A 19,207-nucleotide genomic window follows, 5' to 3' on the forward strand; every position below is an offset into this window, starting at 1 on the left:
TCCTTGTTATTGAACTCTAGTGATGCAATCAAATCAGTTACCAAAAGAATTTTGTTTTCGTTTCTGAACGCAAAAACAATCCTCTTTCCCTTCACCATTACAAAAAACAACAATAACAAAGCAAAATTATATTTTAATGAATTGAAATCAGTTGCCGAAAGTTCACAGCAAACTAATAAAAAAGAGAAGATGTATAGAACAAGTGTTGATGTGCGCTAGATTCTGGAATTCCATTCCAGGTCCCTGCTTCCCTAACTGTACTGACATGCAGAAGTTCAAGTGTAACATGAACCGACATCTTGCTTCTCAAATCCCAACATAGTGCCCCAGTAGTTGCTGCCTCTGATAGTAGCCCCCTACACCAAAGTGGCAATGTGCCTTGTTTGGGGTGAAAATGTAATAAAAAAAAAAAAATATGTGACGGTTTGTAAAGGTCTGATACGGCATATATAACATACATGGATTTTGTATGTACATTTGAAGAGATACAGTGGTGTCTGGGATATACCCCATATGCAACAAGTGGAGCAATGCTAGGAATGGAGTGGCACCCTCCCCTCCACATGAACAGCTAATAAAAGAGAACTTTTGGGTCGCCCTTGACTATAGTTGGAGACTTAACTTGAAATACATAATGACCTAAAGGACACATTTTGAAGAAATATGTAGAAGAATATGTAGTTTTATGTAAAAATCTTTTTAATAAAAATGTACAAATGAAACAAATATTTTTTTTAGATATAGAAATGTTATGCACCAATTGTGTTATACAATTAAATAATAGTATTTAAAACGTATAAGATGTATTGGGTATTTAAAAAGTACTAAATTTTTTAGTTATTAAAAAAGTATTAGAGTCATTGGGTCTTAAAAAGTATTACATTTATTAAGTATTTAAAACATATTAGATGTATTGGGTATTTAAAAAGTATTGGATTTATAAGTTATTAAAAAATTATTAGATTTATTAAATATTAAAAAGTATCACATAACAGTGAAATTAACAGGAAACAGTAATCATACACCAAGGATGGTTTATAACGAGTAAAATCTTTGTTTGGATGGATGAATAACGCGTACAGAAGGCAAGTTGAAATACAAAATGTTCATTTAATATTGCAGATATTTCTATTAGTTTGCATGTGGTTTAATTTTAAATCTTTCTCATCTATCTGTCGGATTAGCTCAAATGGTAGCAAACATGGCTGGAGTTTTGATTTTGATTATAGCTAATAGCACCCAAGTAATTTTTTTAAAAACTTTTGAAATCAGTACTATATATTAGGTACAATATAATATTTAATAGAGAATTGGTTCTGTAATACAAAATCTGCATGAAATAAAATATATTTAAGCTTATTTTATGACCGATAAGGTCAGGTGTCCCCCCCCCCCTAGTTTATTTTAAATAAACCAATGGACGATCTATCCATCTTCTTCATTTACCTTGAAAATGAAAAAAACTTTAAATAAAAACATTACTTTTTCTTTTTATTTCAGTGATAAAAGCGAAGGCTTTTTAAGTTTAAGTGAACAGGAACGAGGTAAGTTTTGCTTTTTCATGGGGAAAATTTTGAGGGTTCTTCTTTTTGTTAGTTCTTGTTTTTCTTTTCTTTTTGTGAATGGCTGTCATGGTCGGATAAGTAATTACCAGAATATTGAACATCTCCCCTTTTTGCTGCTTGAGATTTTTGATGCTTAATACCAGAATAACATACTTTTTGAATTATTATTTTTTTTACTAATGAGTCATAATTTATAAAGGCCAAAATCCACTCGAGGATAAGGGTTATTAAGACAGATGGATAATCATTTAAAGGACGAAACATAAGAATGAAACAAAGAATCCTGTCATACTCTGCGTAGTTGTTTATGTCTTGTGATGCTTCACTATTTGTGAATTTAAATGCGAGACTAGAAAATAGATCTTGAGTTTACTTTCAGCATAACTCTCGCTTTCTTTATTTTGTCTTTTAGTTCTCATATTCCATGGACAATGTTTCTGACAAAGAGGGAAGAATTGCTATTTTCTGAGTCATTTAAAACTTATCGTTGGCAATATTTTCTTTTAGCTTCTTACATCTAGTGGCTTCATGCCTTGTCTGGAGGATTTCTATAAAAATAAAGCAACGTCTAATTAGATTTAAATACAGAAGAAACATTAGCATATACAATACGCAAATAATCAACAACAGTCATGTTTGAATACAGAACACATGAACATGGATGAACAATGTATTTGAAAAAGGCCAAAAAACAAATTGGTAGAAATGTAATGGTAAAGTGAATAACGTCTGCGAGGACAATAGTCCAAAGAGAAAAAATGTAAATAATAACTTTTCATCTCTAGAGTTCAGATAAAAAACAAATTTAGATCGAAAGCGGAATGGTTTTAAACGAAAAGTTGATCGAGCATAACTTACGATCTTAGAACATTCATTTCAGTTCAAACAATTCTGTTCTAACAAATGCAATTCAACTTTTGAATGTGGAAATATTAATGAGAATTGAAAAGCTATCTATTAACGAACACGCATGATATAGTCTTTATGTAAATGTGCCAATGCAAACTGGAAGAAAAGATCCCATAACTCCTGCTTCATCTGAAACTTTGTTTTGATGAGATTACAGATGCTCAGTGTCTCAGATGGTTTGACCATGTATAGTACCTTTCACATCAATGTTGTAACATGTGAAGATGGGGGAGGGATGGCAGTTACTTATTGGTTACCAACATGGACTTCAGTCAGCCTCGGTGTACTAAGTTCAAATCCAGTTTGTTCCACAGAAACAACTTCATCAAACTAACGCTTGACCTTATGTCTAACCTCCAGGAAATGAGATACATAATGTGTATGATTATTCCAGGCAATAAAAAGCGTGCGTGATGCAAGAAGATTAGGTTTGAGTCTGTAAGAAATAATACAATTTGACTAATGTCAACCTTTTGAACCAGACTGTATAGCTATCACATGTAGTTGTCAAGCAAGAGTTGCGTAATCTCCAACTACATCTCTCCTGAGTTGGCATTGCTTTATACCAGTGGCAAGGAGAAATTTAGGCCAACAGAAAACAAAATAAAGGTATGCAGAGGGCATTTGTAGCACTTGGTTTTCTTCAATTGTCACCCATTTTAATAGTGACCAGACACGTCGTTGCTTAACTTTGATGATCTAATGCAAACCGATGTGTCAACATGATTATGGGGTATACTGGATGGATAAGTATCTACTATATGGATACTATGTATGACTCTACTCCAACAACAAACATCGGCAGCAAACAAGCAAACCTGTTCTAAAATTATTTTTCTGGCTAGTGCTCGATTGAGCTTCAGTCTATGGTCTCCTCTTGCAAAACATTTACAATAAACACGTCTAGCTACAACCACTGTCAACAATTTCCTCTACTCTCTGTCTGTGCCTAAAACTAAACGCAAAATTCCATGAACAAAGTTTTTTCCTAAAACTACCTATCTGTAGAAGTCTGTACAGTGGACCTGCTTTCCAGCTGACTACAACGTGATTGTTTTCAAGTCCAATGTAAACAATTTCTTAAATAAAATGATACCCAATTTCCACCACTACTGATCATTATGGTGTTGTCTTACCGACTTCCTTATACATATTAACCCTTACCCTTGAGTGGCCTACAGGTGTTGATAAGTGATAACTAGGGCTATGACAACAGCATATTCTTTTCATTGTTTTGACTGTCAAGTATATAGCCGGCACAGTTAATCAACTGAGAACCACATCACTCTATCTAAAAACATAAGATATCAGTGGATATATACATGAGAGTCAAAACAATGAAAAGAATATGCTGTTGTCATCGCCTTAATGATAATTTACTTAGACTTAGTAACTCCTGCGTCTTGCGACCCATGAGGGAGTTAAAATATACCATTGTTTTCAATCCGAAAACAGAACCATAGCAACCCTCCAGTTTCTTTCCGTTGCAATCAAATCTCTCTCAATAGTCTACTTCCAGTTCATTTTTGGTCTTCCTCTTCTTTTTTTTATCAAGGTTTCATTGGAGCACTTAGTTGGCAATTCCTCTGGGGCTAAACTAAGGGGTATGTCGAAGCCAATCTAGATGTTGATTAAAGATTATTGATGGTACTACCTGTTGGTTAGTGCAATCTCTGACTTTTTGGTTATCCCATTTCATCCCTAGAATCTTTCTAAGTCACTTGAAATCAAAAGGATTTAGTTTCTTCTCTCGGTTGATTTTGAGATGCCAAGTTTCACTTTCATATAACAGTGCATAAGACGTTGCTGTTATAAAGTCTTAATTTAGATCTGACAGTGAAATTTTTTTGTTTTTCCAGATCTTGCAGAGCTGATTAAATGCTTCTGAGGCGTTAACTAGTCTGCACTGCAACTTCCTTCCTTGTAAATGGAGCTTCCTAAATAGGTGAAGTTGTTAACTCTAGCTATTACTTTTTGGTCGATAAAAACATTTGTAGGTGGCTGATGTGTCCTAAAAAGCATGTTTTGAGTTTTATTAGCATGGACATAGAAACAAGTGCTCCCTGCTTCAGCTTGGACTTTGTTAATGCCTTGTAGGTCAGTGGTATTCCTGTAGTTGCCTGTTTTAATTCTCAATCACGGCTATGGCAAAGGGTAATGGCAAAAGCAAATGTCCTTGAGCAATGTCGATGATGACCCCAAACCAATCACTGAAACCATTTTCTGTTTGTAGTCAACATTTGTAATTTGCATAAATTTGCTTTATTGCAGTGATATTTTTTTCGGCCATACTTGTACAAAGTTTTCCAGAGTGATGGCCTGTGAATGCTGTTAAATGACTCGGAAAAATCTGATGGAAGGATTCAACATGTTTCTCAGTTCTATGGCGCAGTGTAAAAAATTTGTTCTTAAAAATAGCGTTTTTGTTGAAATTTGGCTTATTGTTTACATAATTGTTGGTCAACCATATCATGCATATGGTTCAGGATTATTTGACAATAAAAGCTTCCCCGGAATAGAGAGACTAGTCACGCCCTCTAGTTTTCACAACTAAAAAGATTGCCTTTATTAGAAATGTATATAACAGTTGCATTTTTCCAATCTGCCAGAACGTGTGTCCCATACTGCATTACATAAGTGGCACATCCATTTGATCATGCTTTCACATCCTTATCTTCTGTCACTAAGTTAACTCTCTTCCTGATCTACATCAATGATCTCCCAAAGCACATACTTATATCATTCGTTGACATCTATGCTGACGACACGACATCTATGGCAACACATCAAAGGCCGTAAATGACAAAGTTCTCTCTGATTCTCTCTCCTCTGATCTTGAGTGCATGGTACTGTGGAGGAAGAGGTGGCTGGTTACTTTTAATGCATCTAAAACCAAGCTCCTATCTTTACATCATCAATGCTCCGATCCCCATCTGGCAACAATTGAAATGGATGGCTCTCATCTTGGGGAGGTTCCATGTTTTGACAAGCTTCTGGGCTTGACCTTTACTTCTGATCTGAAATGGAACATGTACATTAGGTATGTTGTCAAAGACGCTGAGAAAATGGTTGGATCCTTCTACCACTCTGGAAGGTATCTCACTGCTGATGCAATTCTCTATCTGTATAAAAACCAAGTACGTCCAAGGATGGAGTACTGCTGCCACATCTAGGCAGGAGCTGCTAAAAGCAGCCTATCCTGCCTTGACAGAGTACAAAATAAACTTTGTGGTTTAGTGAGGGATGCCCTTTTCTCTTCCCTGCAGCCTCTCTCCCACAGGAGAGATGTGAGCCTGTCTTTGTTTTATCGTTATTTCCATGGTAAGTGCTTGTCTGAGCTCCAATCTCTGGTACCCCCTCGCCTATCTTTCACGAAAAACACCCGTCTGGCTGAAACTACTGTCATTAATTTTCCCCACTCTTTATCTATGCCTAAATCCAAACGTAGAATCCATGAGCAGAGCTTCTTTCTCAGAAGTGCACGCTTGTGGAACTCTCTTCTGTTTGCCTGTTTCCCACCTGATTACAACTTGGATGTCTTCAAGTCCAACATAAACAAATTCCTGACGAACTGCCCCTTTAAGTAAGACACTCTATCAAATCTCCAATACAAATGATTACTACAATACTATCCCAGTGATTACTGTACACGCAATAACCCTTATCCCTGAGTGGCTTCCGGGCCTTGATAAATGGTTACCCCCATGTAAAAAAAAAAAAAAAAAAAAAAAAAATTTAAGCATTTCTGTAGAAAACTGCATCCATCTTGGGTGACTTATTATGTTTTAAAGTTTTAAAGTGATTTATTATATTTTAAAGTTTTAATAGTGACTTTGTACGTTTTCAGGTTTTAATAGTGGCTTATTATTAAAACAAGCTACTAAATAAGCTGTAACTTCCTTGTAAAAAAAATAGATGGCTTTTCAGATTTCATGAGCATCTGTATAAGTATTGGTACCATTCCGCTAAATGATGACCCTTGTTGTTTTTGTTTACTTATTCAATCACTTCGTATGAATCAGGTTATTTGGAGTTGAAAGTCATTTTTAGAAATGAAGAGTTTTTGGTTGGATAGCCAATTCATAGAAGTCTTGAATTATAAAAGTTTGCTGATGAAGAATAGAGTTTCCCATTGGATAACCAATCTGTAGAAGTCCTGAAAAGCAAAGTTTTGTTTTGTGTGAAGAACAAAAAGGATGTGCAGAATTCTAAAATAATCAGTATGTTTTATCTAGGGGTTCTGGCTTCTGATTGGTCGGTAGTAGAGCATCTTTCTGTTTGATTGGCCGGTTCTTATCACCTCTTTCTATAAATAGAACCTTCCATTTTTCTGTAATTATACCCTCATCTATTATACCAAAAATATTGCAACACATTTGTCATTTGTTTTCTCAATATCTTTCTAGAAAGACATTGGGTATTTACAGGAGGAACCATGTGAAGGTTGCCAACATCCTAAGTGAAGATGTTTTTATGGAACAAACTGGATTCAAACTTAGCTCACACAGTCTGTCAGTCTGTGCCATTAACCACTTAGCCACTGTCGATTTCCTTTGTTTACCTAGGGTGGTTTAACTATGTACAGCATTCCATGTCTTGTATAACCTCTATAATGTTTCTGGATATCCTGGGCAATAGGAAGCTTGGGTGATGGGAGAAGACCCGGCTCAAGTGCGTAATAAGTGATATGACTGTTTGAAATGTTGCTCCCTCTAGAATCCGGGATATTCTACAGACGATAAATCTTAAAAGAAGAAAGAAGTGCTACATAAATTTGTTTGGTTCTAGCATTTCCTCTAAGCTGGGTATATAAATATCTACTATTTTTTTAATGGTTCATGAATCACCAACAACAGCATCAGCAGCAGGTAAGTATCAGTGATTAACAATACAGATTGACGACCTGGGTGTGCCAAGATTAAACCCAGTTCGTTCCACAGAAGTTGCTTTCACTTAGGAACATTGGTAACCTTCATATGGTCCCTCTTTTAAGTACCCGATATCCTTCTAGAAAAAAGTTCTAATAGAATGCTATCAGGGAAACAAAAATCATCATCATCATCATGAATAATGCTCAACAGGCAAACAATTATCAGCAGCAGTTGTGATTCAACAAACCAACAAACAACCTTTTTTTGGATTTGATATTAATGTCTTTCAAGTTTGGAGATAATGATGAATAATTTATATTATTGGGATTCTTCGGATTACTGTTCTCATTTTGCGTGTTATAACCACAATGTTTCGGCCAATGTAACTTCTGACCTTCTTCAGGGGTGTCTCGTTGAACTCAGAAATCTTTTTGTCAAACTAGAGAATCTGCACTGATTTTAAAATAAAACATTTCATTTAATCCACTGGGATAGCATGTTCTCATACTGTCAGCCATGATTAGGTAGATGTCTTCAGTAATTCACAATTGTTTCTTAGTATTGCCTTCACTTAGGATTGAACTTTCAACCTCCAGAAGAGTGTAACTTCACAACTGAATTTTACTTAGTGCTTTATTTTTGTGGACAATTCTAGCGTGGATTTTGGAAGCCTTAAATGCATTTTGTTTTTTGGATGCACATACTTATCACTATGGATCTTGTGGGAATTGGAACTCCCAGGCTAACTTGATTGTCGCCCTTTAATTCTGGTAACCAGAGAGCGATACAGCCACGTCACTTCTTATTCTGTATTTTTCCCTCTTTCGCGCTGGGCCTTCAACCAGTCAACATGTAATGAGGAGCCGCCCTGGTTGGCATGGTTACCCAACCAGCCCTCCTGACCTATTGTCAGTCACTCATGAGTCCCAAAATAACGTTACACCTTTCTCAACGAACTCTTATTCCTTCCATATTCATTTCCTCACATGTAAATTCATGTAAATGAATCTACATTCTTTCACTATCAGATATCGGTATGTTTCGTTTTCACTTGTGACCTTTTGCTTCTCAGTCACCTTCCTTCAATCCATTAAAAAACATGGAGGATCGGATCCCAATTGCATAAACAGGCCATTCTGTCTTCCACAATCTCTACTTATTATTGCACAGTATTGTGTGTGTATATATATATATATATATATATATATATATATATATATATATAATAAGAGAATGCTATGCTACTCCTGTGGATTAAATAAAGAATTCTGTTTTGAAATTGGTAACAAATTACATAGTTTAACAGAAAAAATCCTGAGTTTGACAATATACACCTAAAGATGGTTACGGGTTACATAAACTGAAATGCTGTGAAAATGGCACTCAAAATGAGAACAGTAGTCCAAAGAATCCAAATAATGCCATGTCATCATTTTGTCTTTTTTTTTTTTAATTTTTCAACTTAATCCAAATAATACAAACCTTTTCAGATTTCTTATACAGGATGTAATGCTAAAATTGTCGCCCTAGAAAAGGCAACATGATTCCATTTCCATTTGATGAACGCTGGTTTTCTTTTTTTGTTGCACACCATCTACTAGTTTGCCAGTTGTGTACAAATCTCAAGAGCGATAAGAGTCTTCTATTATGTTTGAAAATGACACAATGTTCAATGTTAGAGATTGGAAATGCGCCATTGTATAACTCATGCTCTCTATCTGTCCAAGTTATAACAACAGGACCATTGCCAGCACCCTCAAAATGCAAATCTGGGCAATTCAACGCTTGAGGACACAACTCAATGAAGTTTCCTGCCACGGTTATGACCTTTAGTGTGATTTCAAGTGAGGGCCAGATCATGCCACCTCACAACTTCGAAGTCGGCTTGAAAGTCAATACCAAAGTGTATCTGGATGTGCTGAAGAGTATGGTGATCTCCTGGTGCAATCAGGTGGCTGCTGATAGACGCTGGGTGTGGCAGCAGCACTCAGCGCTGGCCCACAAGTCCAAAGAAACCTAGGCTTGGCTTCAGAAGGAGTACTATGACTTTGTACCCTTCTCACTGACCTGAACCTACTGGACTATTTTGTTTGGTCATATGTCGAGAACATCACCAACATGACCTCCCACAACACTAAAGCCAGCCTGATCATCGCCATCCACCAAGTATTCGTCAAGCTCCCACTGGCGCTTGTGGAAAATACATGTTCCCAGTTCCAGCCCGTATCGAGGTGGTGATTGAGGCTGAAGGCGGCTACACTGAATAGATTTCAACTCTACTACATAATCAAGTTACCTGAATTGATTTTTACAAGAAAAGTTTTAAAATAAAGCTGTACTGTTTTTTTGTCTTTAGAGCGACAAATTTATCATTCCAGCCTGTATATACGGATCGCGCCACACTGCATATACCTTTAGTAGTACCATGCTACTACATTATGACCCATTTTTGTTTTTGTTTACCTTTCTGCATATCTAACTGTGCTTCTCCCATTTACATGCTGTTTTTTTACAACCTCCTTTTTCCTGTCCCAGAGAAAATTTTGTGGGGAACCCAAGGGCTTGTGCATTCAGAGTCTGATTTCGATGAAAGACTTGGTAAATATGATATTTTTGTCCGTTTTGTGGCACCACTCACTCGTCCTTGTAGTTGCATGGATAGTCTGGCATGTCTGTAGAATCGGTAAATGTTTTGTTGTGATTCTTTGTTCTATTTTGCCTTTTTGTTTTCATTCACAAAATTCTATCATGAATCTCACGCATCGTTTTCAAAACAATTCCTTTGTTGTATTTGTTTTCAATATTTTTATCTCTTTGCAAATGAAAAACAAACATATGGAACTCAACGCCATTGGGGACACAGAATAAGGAGAAACTATGCTAAAAAAAAATACCAGGTTGAGAAACTGGCACAGTCTATCCTTCTCTCGAAATTAGATGGGACTCTGTTAAGCTGTGGTAGGCACCTCATCTAGTGATGGCGTCACAATAAAAAATACCCTTGATAACCCTGGCGAAGCATCAAGTATTCAGCTATCGACAAGATTTGAATTACACTACAAACTCATGTAGTGAGTTCAATCTCAGCTATGACCGTGCTGGATGGATGGCTGCTCAAATACATTAAGACACGTTTTATTCACACCTTAACAAATGTAACAAAGACCTGTAACATAGCATACAATAAAACGGTTTTACTCACTCTTATGATGACTGGTTTCTACCATACGAGGTAGGTATAGGGTAGAGTGCAGGGTCTTTTATTTACTAATGCGGAAAACGGCCCAACCATGGGGAAACTCTGTTTTTGCGTACTACTGTCTGGTCTCTTTCTCCAGGGGGAAATAACCCGCAGGTGTCTTAACGACTGGTGTTCTTCTCCATTATTTATTTACACCTTTTTTATTACGGCATTTTAGTTAAAGGAAAAGATAGGTTTTAGAGTAGTAGGGGAAGGAACCCCAGTTTAGTATTATGCCCGTGATCATAAAAATGTTACAGTTGGGTTATGATAAATAAAGGAAGTAAAGTTCAATTTCTACTTTCCTTATATATAAATTAAATTTAAATCAATCATTAAATATTCAGTATCTGATATTTTATTAAACTTTAATAATTTTCTGTTATCAAGAAACATATTTTTTTAACACTTGCCGGCATGCTAATGTGTTATTTTTTGTCGAATGTTCTTCATTGTTTATATGTGTATAAAGTCTCAGTATATCTTGTTTTTTTATTCTGCATTATGCACGTTGTTGTTTTATTAACACTTTTTATATATATATATATATATATATATATATATATATATATATATATATACTAATGGGGGGGACTGGTCATAAAATACGCTTAAATATGATATTTTAATTCGTCCAGATTTTGTATGTATTTTTATAGTCGTGATTTCAAAAGTAAAAAAAGAAAGTATTTGGGTGCCATCAGCTGGAATTGAAACCGAAAGCCCAGCTGTAGCATTCAAAGCTGGTGATGTTACCACTGTACCAACGTGACATGTATATGATCTGATTAAAAATAAACTAAGATGAATGTACAAAATGTATGATTTTTTAAATTTTGACACATTTTTTACCCCTTATAAACTATTTTAACCCGCTAAACACTCATAAAAGATCCAATCATTTGAGGGCCTCTAGCACTGCTCTGCGACTTTTAGTTTCGAAGAGATAGAGTTTGAAAATATAAAGATAAGCATGCAGACAAATCTAATATATAAAAGGCTATATGTCTGCCTGTCTGTCCATATTTTCAAACTCTGTCTCTTCCGAAACTAAAAGTCATCTTTTTCTAGCGGCCTCAAATGATTGAATTTTTTATGACCCATTCGTTTATGGGTCTTCAGCCAGTTGAAATAGTTTTTAAGGCGTCAAAAAGGAGTCAAAATTGAAAAAAATCGTTATACATTTTGCACATTCATCTTAGTGTATTTTTAATTTTTAATCAGTTCATATGTGTGTCACGTTGGTACAGTGGTAACGTCACCAGCTTTGAATACTGCAGTTTCAGTTTTGGTTTCGATTCTAGCTGATGGCACCCAAATGCGTTTTTTTTTTTTAAACTTTTGAAATCACAACTCTATAATAATATATACGATATTAAAATATCATATTTAAGTGTATGTTACATATGTATATATGTGTATATATATGTATATATGTGTGTATATATATATATATATATATATATATATATATATATATATATATTGATTTGATAAAATATGTTTTTTCAATTACATTTCACTCTTTGTGTATACCCATCCTTTATTTATTTATTTTAAAACAGAGCATATATGAAAGAGTAACAGTAGTTACATTCCAAGATCCAAATATTTATTTTTCATGCAAAACAGCTCCTCCAGCATATTACAATTTCGGTACATTTTTCTCAGGTTCGTTTTGTTATGCAGAAACAAACAGTTGTTATTATGTCAATACGATCTCTTTTCATGCATATACTCTTCAGAAAAATTAGAAATTCTTAGCTTAGATAGAAAAAATGCATGACAATATCATGCTGCAAGAAGAAAAAAAAACAGTTATATTATCATGCATTTTTTTCTATCTAAGCAAAGTATTTATAATTCTTTTGAAGAGTATATGCACAAAAAGAGACAGTATTGACATAATAATAACCATTTGTTTCTGCATAACGAAACAGATATGTAAAAAATGTACCAAAATGTTAACATGCTGGAGGAGCTGTTTTGCATGAAAAATAAATCTTTGGATCTTGGAATGTAACTATACTGTTATTATTTGATATGTATACTTGCAGAACCTGTGGAAATTCCACAAGGGACTCATTCATATGTAATATATTCATGTTGGTATTGTGTAGATGTTCAGTGTAAATGGAGACGCTCTGATATTATTGTAGCTTTTTTGTTAAAACTGCAAAAGTATTTATCTAAGCTAGCATGAACACCCGGCAAAGCTCAGTTGTAAAATACGCTTAAATATGATATTTTAATTCTGCAGATTTCATATATATTATTACAGAGTTGATGTTCTATCGATTTTGATATATTATAAAGTTGCGATTTCAAAAATAAAAAAAAGTATATTCATATGACTTGAGTGCACTTGCTTGAATCAAAACCAAAATAAAAACTTATGAAAAAAAAAAAAAAAAAAAAAAAATATATATATATATATATATATATATATATATATATATATATATATATATATATATATATATATATAACTTGAGTTCCTTCAGCCAAAACCAAAACTTATGAAGAATTCTTGATAAAATTATTTATGACAAGAAATGGAGGTACACAACAATTAAAGGACCTGGATGTAAGCGTGATACAGAAAATAACACACACGCTATCATATATATATATATATATATATATATATATAATTAATGATGGGACGATTAAAATATTTTTTCCTGATTCCAATACAATTGTTGATTCAATTCTAAATTTTCGATTCCAGTACAGTTACTGATTCCACAATTTCGAGTCTTTTTAAATCTCTAAATATTTAGCTATAGAGTTATTGTTTTTTTGTGGATTATTTTTATTTTATTTTTTTATTTTTTTTGGATTATCACAAAAACATGTGATATGTAAAAACATAAAAATACATTTATGGTGGGTGATCTATAGATTTTAGTTTTACTAGAAATGTAAAATCAATAAATATTCATCGTTTTCTTTTTTCATTAGTACCAGCAATTGAAAATTAAGTTTTAAATAAAAACAAATAAAAGAAGAAATAAACAAGTTGTTTTTAGCATGAGAAAATATGCAAAGATTTTTCTGATTCTTATTTGATTAATCGTCCAAACACTAATATATATATATATATATATATATATATATATATATATATATATATATATATATATATATATATATATATATATATATATACACAGTAAAACTCCTTTAATTTGAACTTCCTTAAAGTTAGACTTCCTCTCATTTGGACTTCTTCTAACCTGGACTTTCTCTAAACTTGAACTGTCTCGTCATTGAAATTGTATTAGCATATTTGATGCGGAGTTGCAGTAAAACTGTTTACATGGTTTTGTCAGATATTATGCAGAAATGTTAATAGTGGTACTATGTAATTGATGTAGATTGGCTATTGATAATTAATTTACACTAACTGTAATTTTTTCTCCAGATTGCTACATTTAAAATAGTGTAAAACAACTCATCACAATGGCTTGCAACTCTAAAAGAAAGCAAGTGACACTGACTTTACTTGAAAAACGTCAAATTATAGAAAAATTAGATGCTGGAGTTGAAAATAGCGTTATATTGAGAGATTATAAGATTGGAAGAAGTACACTGTTTTACATCAAAAGAAAAAGGAGGAAATATTGAAGGCTGCTCCTTTCTCTTCAAATAAAAGACATATCAAAAGAAGAACTCTTCACAGACCAAAGCAAGTTGAATTCGATCGAATATTGCATGAGTGGTTTGTAGCAAAACGGGATGAAGGTGTAGCAATATCTGGGCCCATGTTAATTGCTAAAGCAAAATCTCTTAAGGAAGAGTTGAATATCGCAGAAGATATGAAATTCAGTGAAGGCTGCTTAGGAGCTTTAAGAGTAGAAATGGTATAAGACAATTAACAATGTCAGGTGAACAACGGTCTGCTGATACACACTCAGCATCAAATTATTGTGGCAAATTCAAGACGATAATTGCCGATTATTGTTTAACACCAGAGGATGTTTACAACACTGATGAAAGTGGCGTAAATTTGAAGTGCTTACCTACAAAAACATTAGCCAGATCCGAGAAGCAGAAAATAAAAGGATTCAACTTAAATAAAGAAAGACTAAGAGTGATGGTATGCGCTAATGCTTCTTCTCATAAACTTAAGCTTCTTGTCATCAGCAAATCAAAGTGTCCCCGAGCATTGAAAGGAGTTTCACCTTGGCCAGTATCCTATTATTCTTCACGAAATGGATGGATGAATCAACAGTTGTTTAAAAAAATGGTTTTTGCAAGAATTTGTGCCAGTTGTCCAGAGGCGTTTTCTTGAATTAGGTAAACCTGATTCAAAGTGCTTGCTTCTGTTGGACAATTGTAGAGCACATCCTCCTGAGTCAGAACTAGTGTAATCTTGTGGGAATATTTTTGTGTGCTACTTACCACCTAATGTGACTTCTCTCATCCAACCTATGGATCAAGGGATAAGGGATTATTTGGAACTTAAAATGTTTCTACAGAAATGATTTCATGATGAATATGATAAATAATACCGTGAGTATAAGCGATTTTTAGCGCCATTTTACTATCAAAGATGCCATATTTTCTCTCGCAAGTGCATGGAATCAAGTTTGAGCAAGCACATTAACAAAAGCATGGGGTAAATTATGCCCAGCGCCAAAGGTTTCTGAACTGAAAGAATCAGAGAATACATCTGGTAAAGAAAAAATTCTTGAAACAAAACGGTTACCGACCAACCACGCTGTTCTTAAATCACTTAATGCAAATGATGTTGAAATGTGGGTGCAACAAGATGAGGAAACTACTGATCAATATCCTGAAGGCAGTAATGGTGATGAAAATAGCGACAGCTCCCATTCTCTTGACCCTAATGTAAATAACCAAGAACACTCTGATGAAGCAATATCATGGGATGATGCAGAAAAGTCTATGGAGACGGTTATACAATTTCTAGAAAAAAGTTCTTACTTTAGTGACAACTATGTTTTGCAAGCAATGTAACTCCAAAGAGATGTAATCATAAAGAAGCTACAGAACCAAGAAATTGTAGATTTTCATGATCGCTTACGGAATACAATGGCAGCGCTCGAGAACTCAATCGATGAAAATAGAAATTACAATGAGACTCATTCAATGAATAACTAAAAAAACTGTATTTTACATAAATGTATGATTTCTGTAGATGATAACTTAGGTAATAAATACCTAACAAGTAAGAGTAGATTTAATTCATTTTCAATGTTTTTGTTCCTGGTAATAATATTTAACAATTCTTACTTGCGATATATCGTAAACTCAACTTCATATATACTTGAAGTATCATATAGCAATGAATTTAATTTACTATTTCTTAATTCTTAGAAAGTTAAAGTCAACTGCAGCACATTTTTTATCATAAAACTCGAACAGCATCTTCTAATTTGAACGAAGCGGATGTTCAAATTATAGGAGTAATACTGTATATATATACTGTAATTGTAACTCCCTGCACTAATGATTCCTGAAAAAATGAAGCACTAGTGTCTGTAGGTATTAAAAAATAATTTATAGTAATAATTATATATATATATATATATATATATATATAGAGAGAGAGAGAGAGAGAAATTTACATGGTCACGACATTGGACATGCTTAAAAAAACGTTCTCAAATCTTTTTTTATTGAGCACTCTTAATAACCTCGTAAAATTCATGAGTTTATCTTGAATACTTATAACTTGGTATATATATATATATATATATATATATATATATATATATATATATATTTACCCCATCAAGACCAGAGGTTTTGGGGAAATATATACTTGCTGCTATGGTTTCAAATGATCTGAAATAACAGCAAGGGGAGATTTGATTTCAAATATTTCTCATATGTTATATCTCCCCTCTTTTGGAAATAGAGTACGATTATGAATATCTCCAATATCAAATAATCCTGATACATTTTGAAATTTGCTTTATGTATGAAAACTAAAGAGGCGAGATATAACATATGAGAAATATTTGAAAGCAAGTCTCCCCTTCAGATCATTTGAAACCATAGCAGCAAGTTTTAGTCTTCCCTCCGTTAAGGCTAGAGGTTTTGGGGAAATATCAGATATTTTGTAATTAATATACAAAACTAGGAAAACAAATGACTATGATTGAAACATTTTATGGCTGTAAAAAAGTGCCAAAAATAGGATCTAGATGATGGATGATCCCGTTAATGTGCAACCTGAAGGGAAAATGTCACATAGCCCACTACACAATTCAGGTCATTAGCTTTCCAATGAGCCTCCATTTGTTAAATTCTGATCAATAGTCACTGAGATTTCAAACTTATAAAATTGCCAAAAAAGGTGGTATATATATATATATATATATATATATATATATATATATATATATATATATATAGGTAAAAAAGAACCTATATTTTCAAACCAATAAAATATGTGCAAATTTGCCTACATCTGTACATATGTATAGTGTCCTGGCAGACAGCTTCAGTTTTGCTGTTCTACTTGTCTCCCCTGTGGCCTTCCCAGGCCACTAATATATATATTTATAAACAAAATGTTAAAATGAGAAAATATCATTTATTTAGGTACCAAGAATTCAATATCAACAACCAAACAGTGTCCGAACGTTTCTGAGATGATACAAAGTTTTTTTTTATTTGAATAAAATCTTATCAGCAGCAGCATTAGACATCAAATAGAAATCTTAAATATATGATCAACACCAAAGTGAAGATACCAAAAGGTTATACAGCAAATCAAGGGTATAGGCTAAAAGAGGCGAATTTAATTTGCTTAGAAAAATGTTTACAAGAATTATATCTGGCAATTATAAAAAGTATTTAAATACAAGATTAACATTTAAATGAAGATATCAAAAGATTATACTGTAACTCAAGATGACTGTTTTAAATAGATAAGATAATTTTCTAAGGCTTATATCAGACAAGTAGATATATTATTCAGATAAGGGGTTACAGTAATTTTTATAGGCTATATATATATATATATATATATATATATATATATATATATATATATTTAAAAGAGTGTAGCCATCAACAATTGTGTTTTTTTTAAAGGTTTTCATCATATTTTTATTTTAAAATATTTTTATAACGCGTTTCGAGCTTAGGGTGTGCTCTCTTCAGATGTTTTCGTAAAAAGTTTTTCTTGAAAATGGGAGTTTGAAAAGTTATTTTTACCTCTGCTGATACTAAATGTGTTTTTCACAGTGATGTGGTCTGAAAAACACATTTAGTATCAGCAGATGTAAAAATAACTTTTCAAACTCCCATTTTAAAGAAAAACTTTTTACGAAAACATCTGAAGAGAGCACACCCTAAGCTCGAAACGCGTTATAAAAATATTTTAAAATAGAAATATGATGAAAACCTTTAAAAAAAAAACACAATTGTTGATGGCTACACTCTTTTAAATATACATTTTTTTCTCTCGTTGGAACTACACAACCATCACTTTAAATATATATATATATATATATATATATATATATATATATATATATATATATATTGGCTGTCAACTTATATATAATATAAATCAATAATATATAAATAAATCAATTTATTCCTTTTACTGCGGAGATATTTTCTGCATCCTTGTTCATACTTGTGATTTAAAGATTTGAAACACGATTTTCCTCGATATAAATTAATATTATGGAACACTGTCACACACAGTACGTCTGTGTAGAAGTTTGACTTTTCAAGTAAGCCTTATTTTCGGCCAGAAATTTGGCTGTCAAGGGTTCAAAGTTCAACGATTTGACCTTTGAGAACTCTATGAAACTCCTTCACCAATTTTGGGTCTAAACACTTGAAATTTTAGATATAGGTTACTTGGACATGGATCTAACTTTATAATTTGATTTAAGCCCAAAACAATAAATGTTAAGGCGTCATAATTGGGGGTCAAAGTTAAAAAATATTGACCTCTACCAAATTACTCAGCTAATTTTTGGTCTAAACATTTGAAATTTTACATAAAGTGTATTCAGACATGGGGCAAGCCTTTTAATCGTTTATTTTGCTGAAAATTTGTCTTCCAAGGAGTCAAAGTTCCAAAGATTATACCTTTGCGGTCTTTAGCAAAATATTAAGCCAATTTTGGATCTAAACATTTGAAATTTTACATAAAGGGTATTCAGAGACAGAGCAAGCTTTTTAATCAGTTTGGGTCAAAACTTTGAGCTGCCAAGGGGTCAAAAGTCAAAAGATTTTACCATTGCAGTTACTAGCAAACTACTCAGATATTAAGAATTTATAATGTTATAAATTTAATTTTAAAAAATTCTTAATGCTGCAATATTTTAAGCTATAAATTTATTATATTTTTTACTAGAATATCTTGTCCTTTTCTTTTCCAGTTGTAACAACTAGCCCTTTACTTTTCCATGTTTAAGCTTAACCATATTACTTTCCATGCTCATATTTTTCTTTTGTAATCTATGATTTTTTTCAGGCTTCCAATAAATTAACTTGTTCTTTGTTTAATTTCAGTCTTATTTTTTGGCTCCCATAAACACATATGTAATAACAATGTATGGCACTCGTCTGCTTTCAATAAAATCCCCTGAATTATCTCCCTTTCATGCTTTCATTCTCAC

At 33.1% G+C, this 19,207-nt stretch overlaps 1 protein-coding gene across 2 annotated transcripts in view; it reads left to right on the top strand.

Annotated features, from left to right (window-relative positions):
* Nucleotides 1-19,207, top strand: part of LOC145277511 (SID1 transmembrane family member 1-like) — a 171,813-nt gene that overhangs the window by 83,578 nt on the left and 69,028 nt on the right. Inside the window, exons 8-9 of one of the 2 annotated variants that reach the window (XM_080128935.1) lie at nucleotides 1,501-1,544; nucleotides 9,881-9,943. In XM_080128935.1, coding sequence (XP_079985061.1) covers nucleotides 1,501-1,544; nucleotides 9,881-9,943 — 107 coding nt within the window. The remainder of the gene's footprint in view (nucleotides 1-1,500; nucleotides 1,545-9,880; nucleotides 9,944-19,207) is intronic. The other variant, XM_080128936.1, reaches the window with a different exon arrangement.

This window comes from Euprymna scolopes, chromosome 6, assembly GCF_053919585.1.
Source record: "Euprymna scolopes isolate OS-2025 chromosome 6, ASM5391958v1, whole genome shotgun sequence".
NCBI lineage: Eukaryota > Metazoa > Mollusca > Cephalopoda > Sepiida > Sepiolidae > Euprymna > Euprymna scolopes.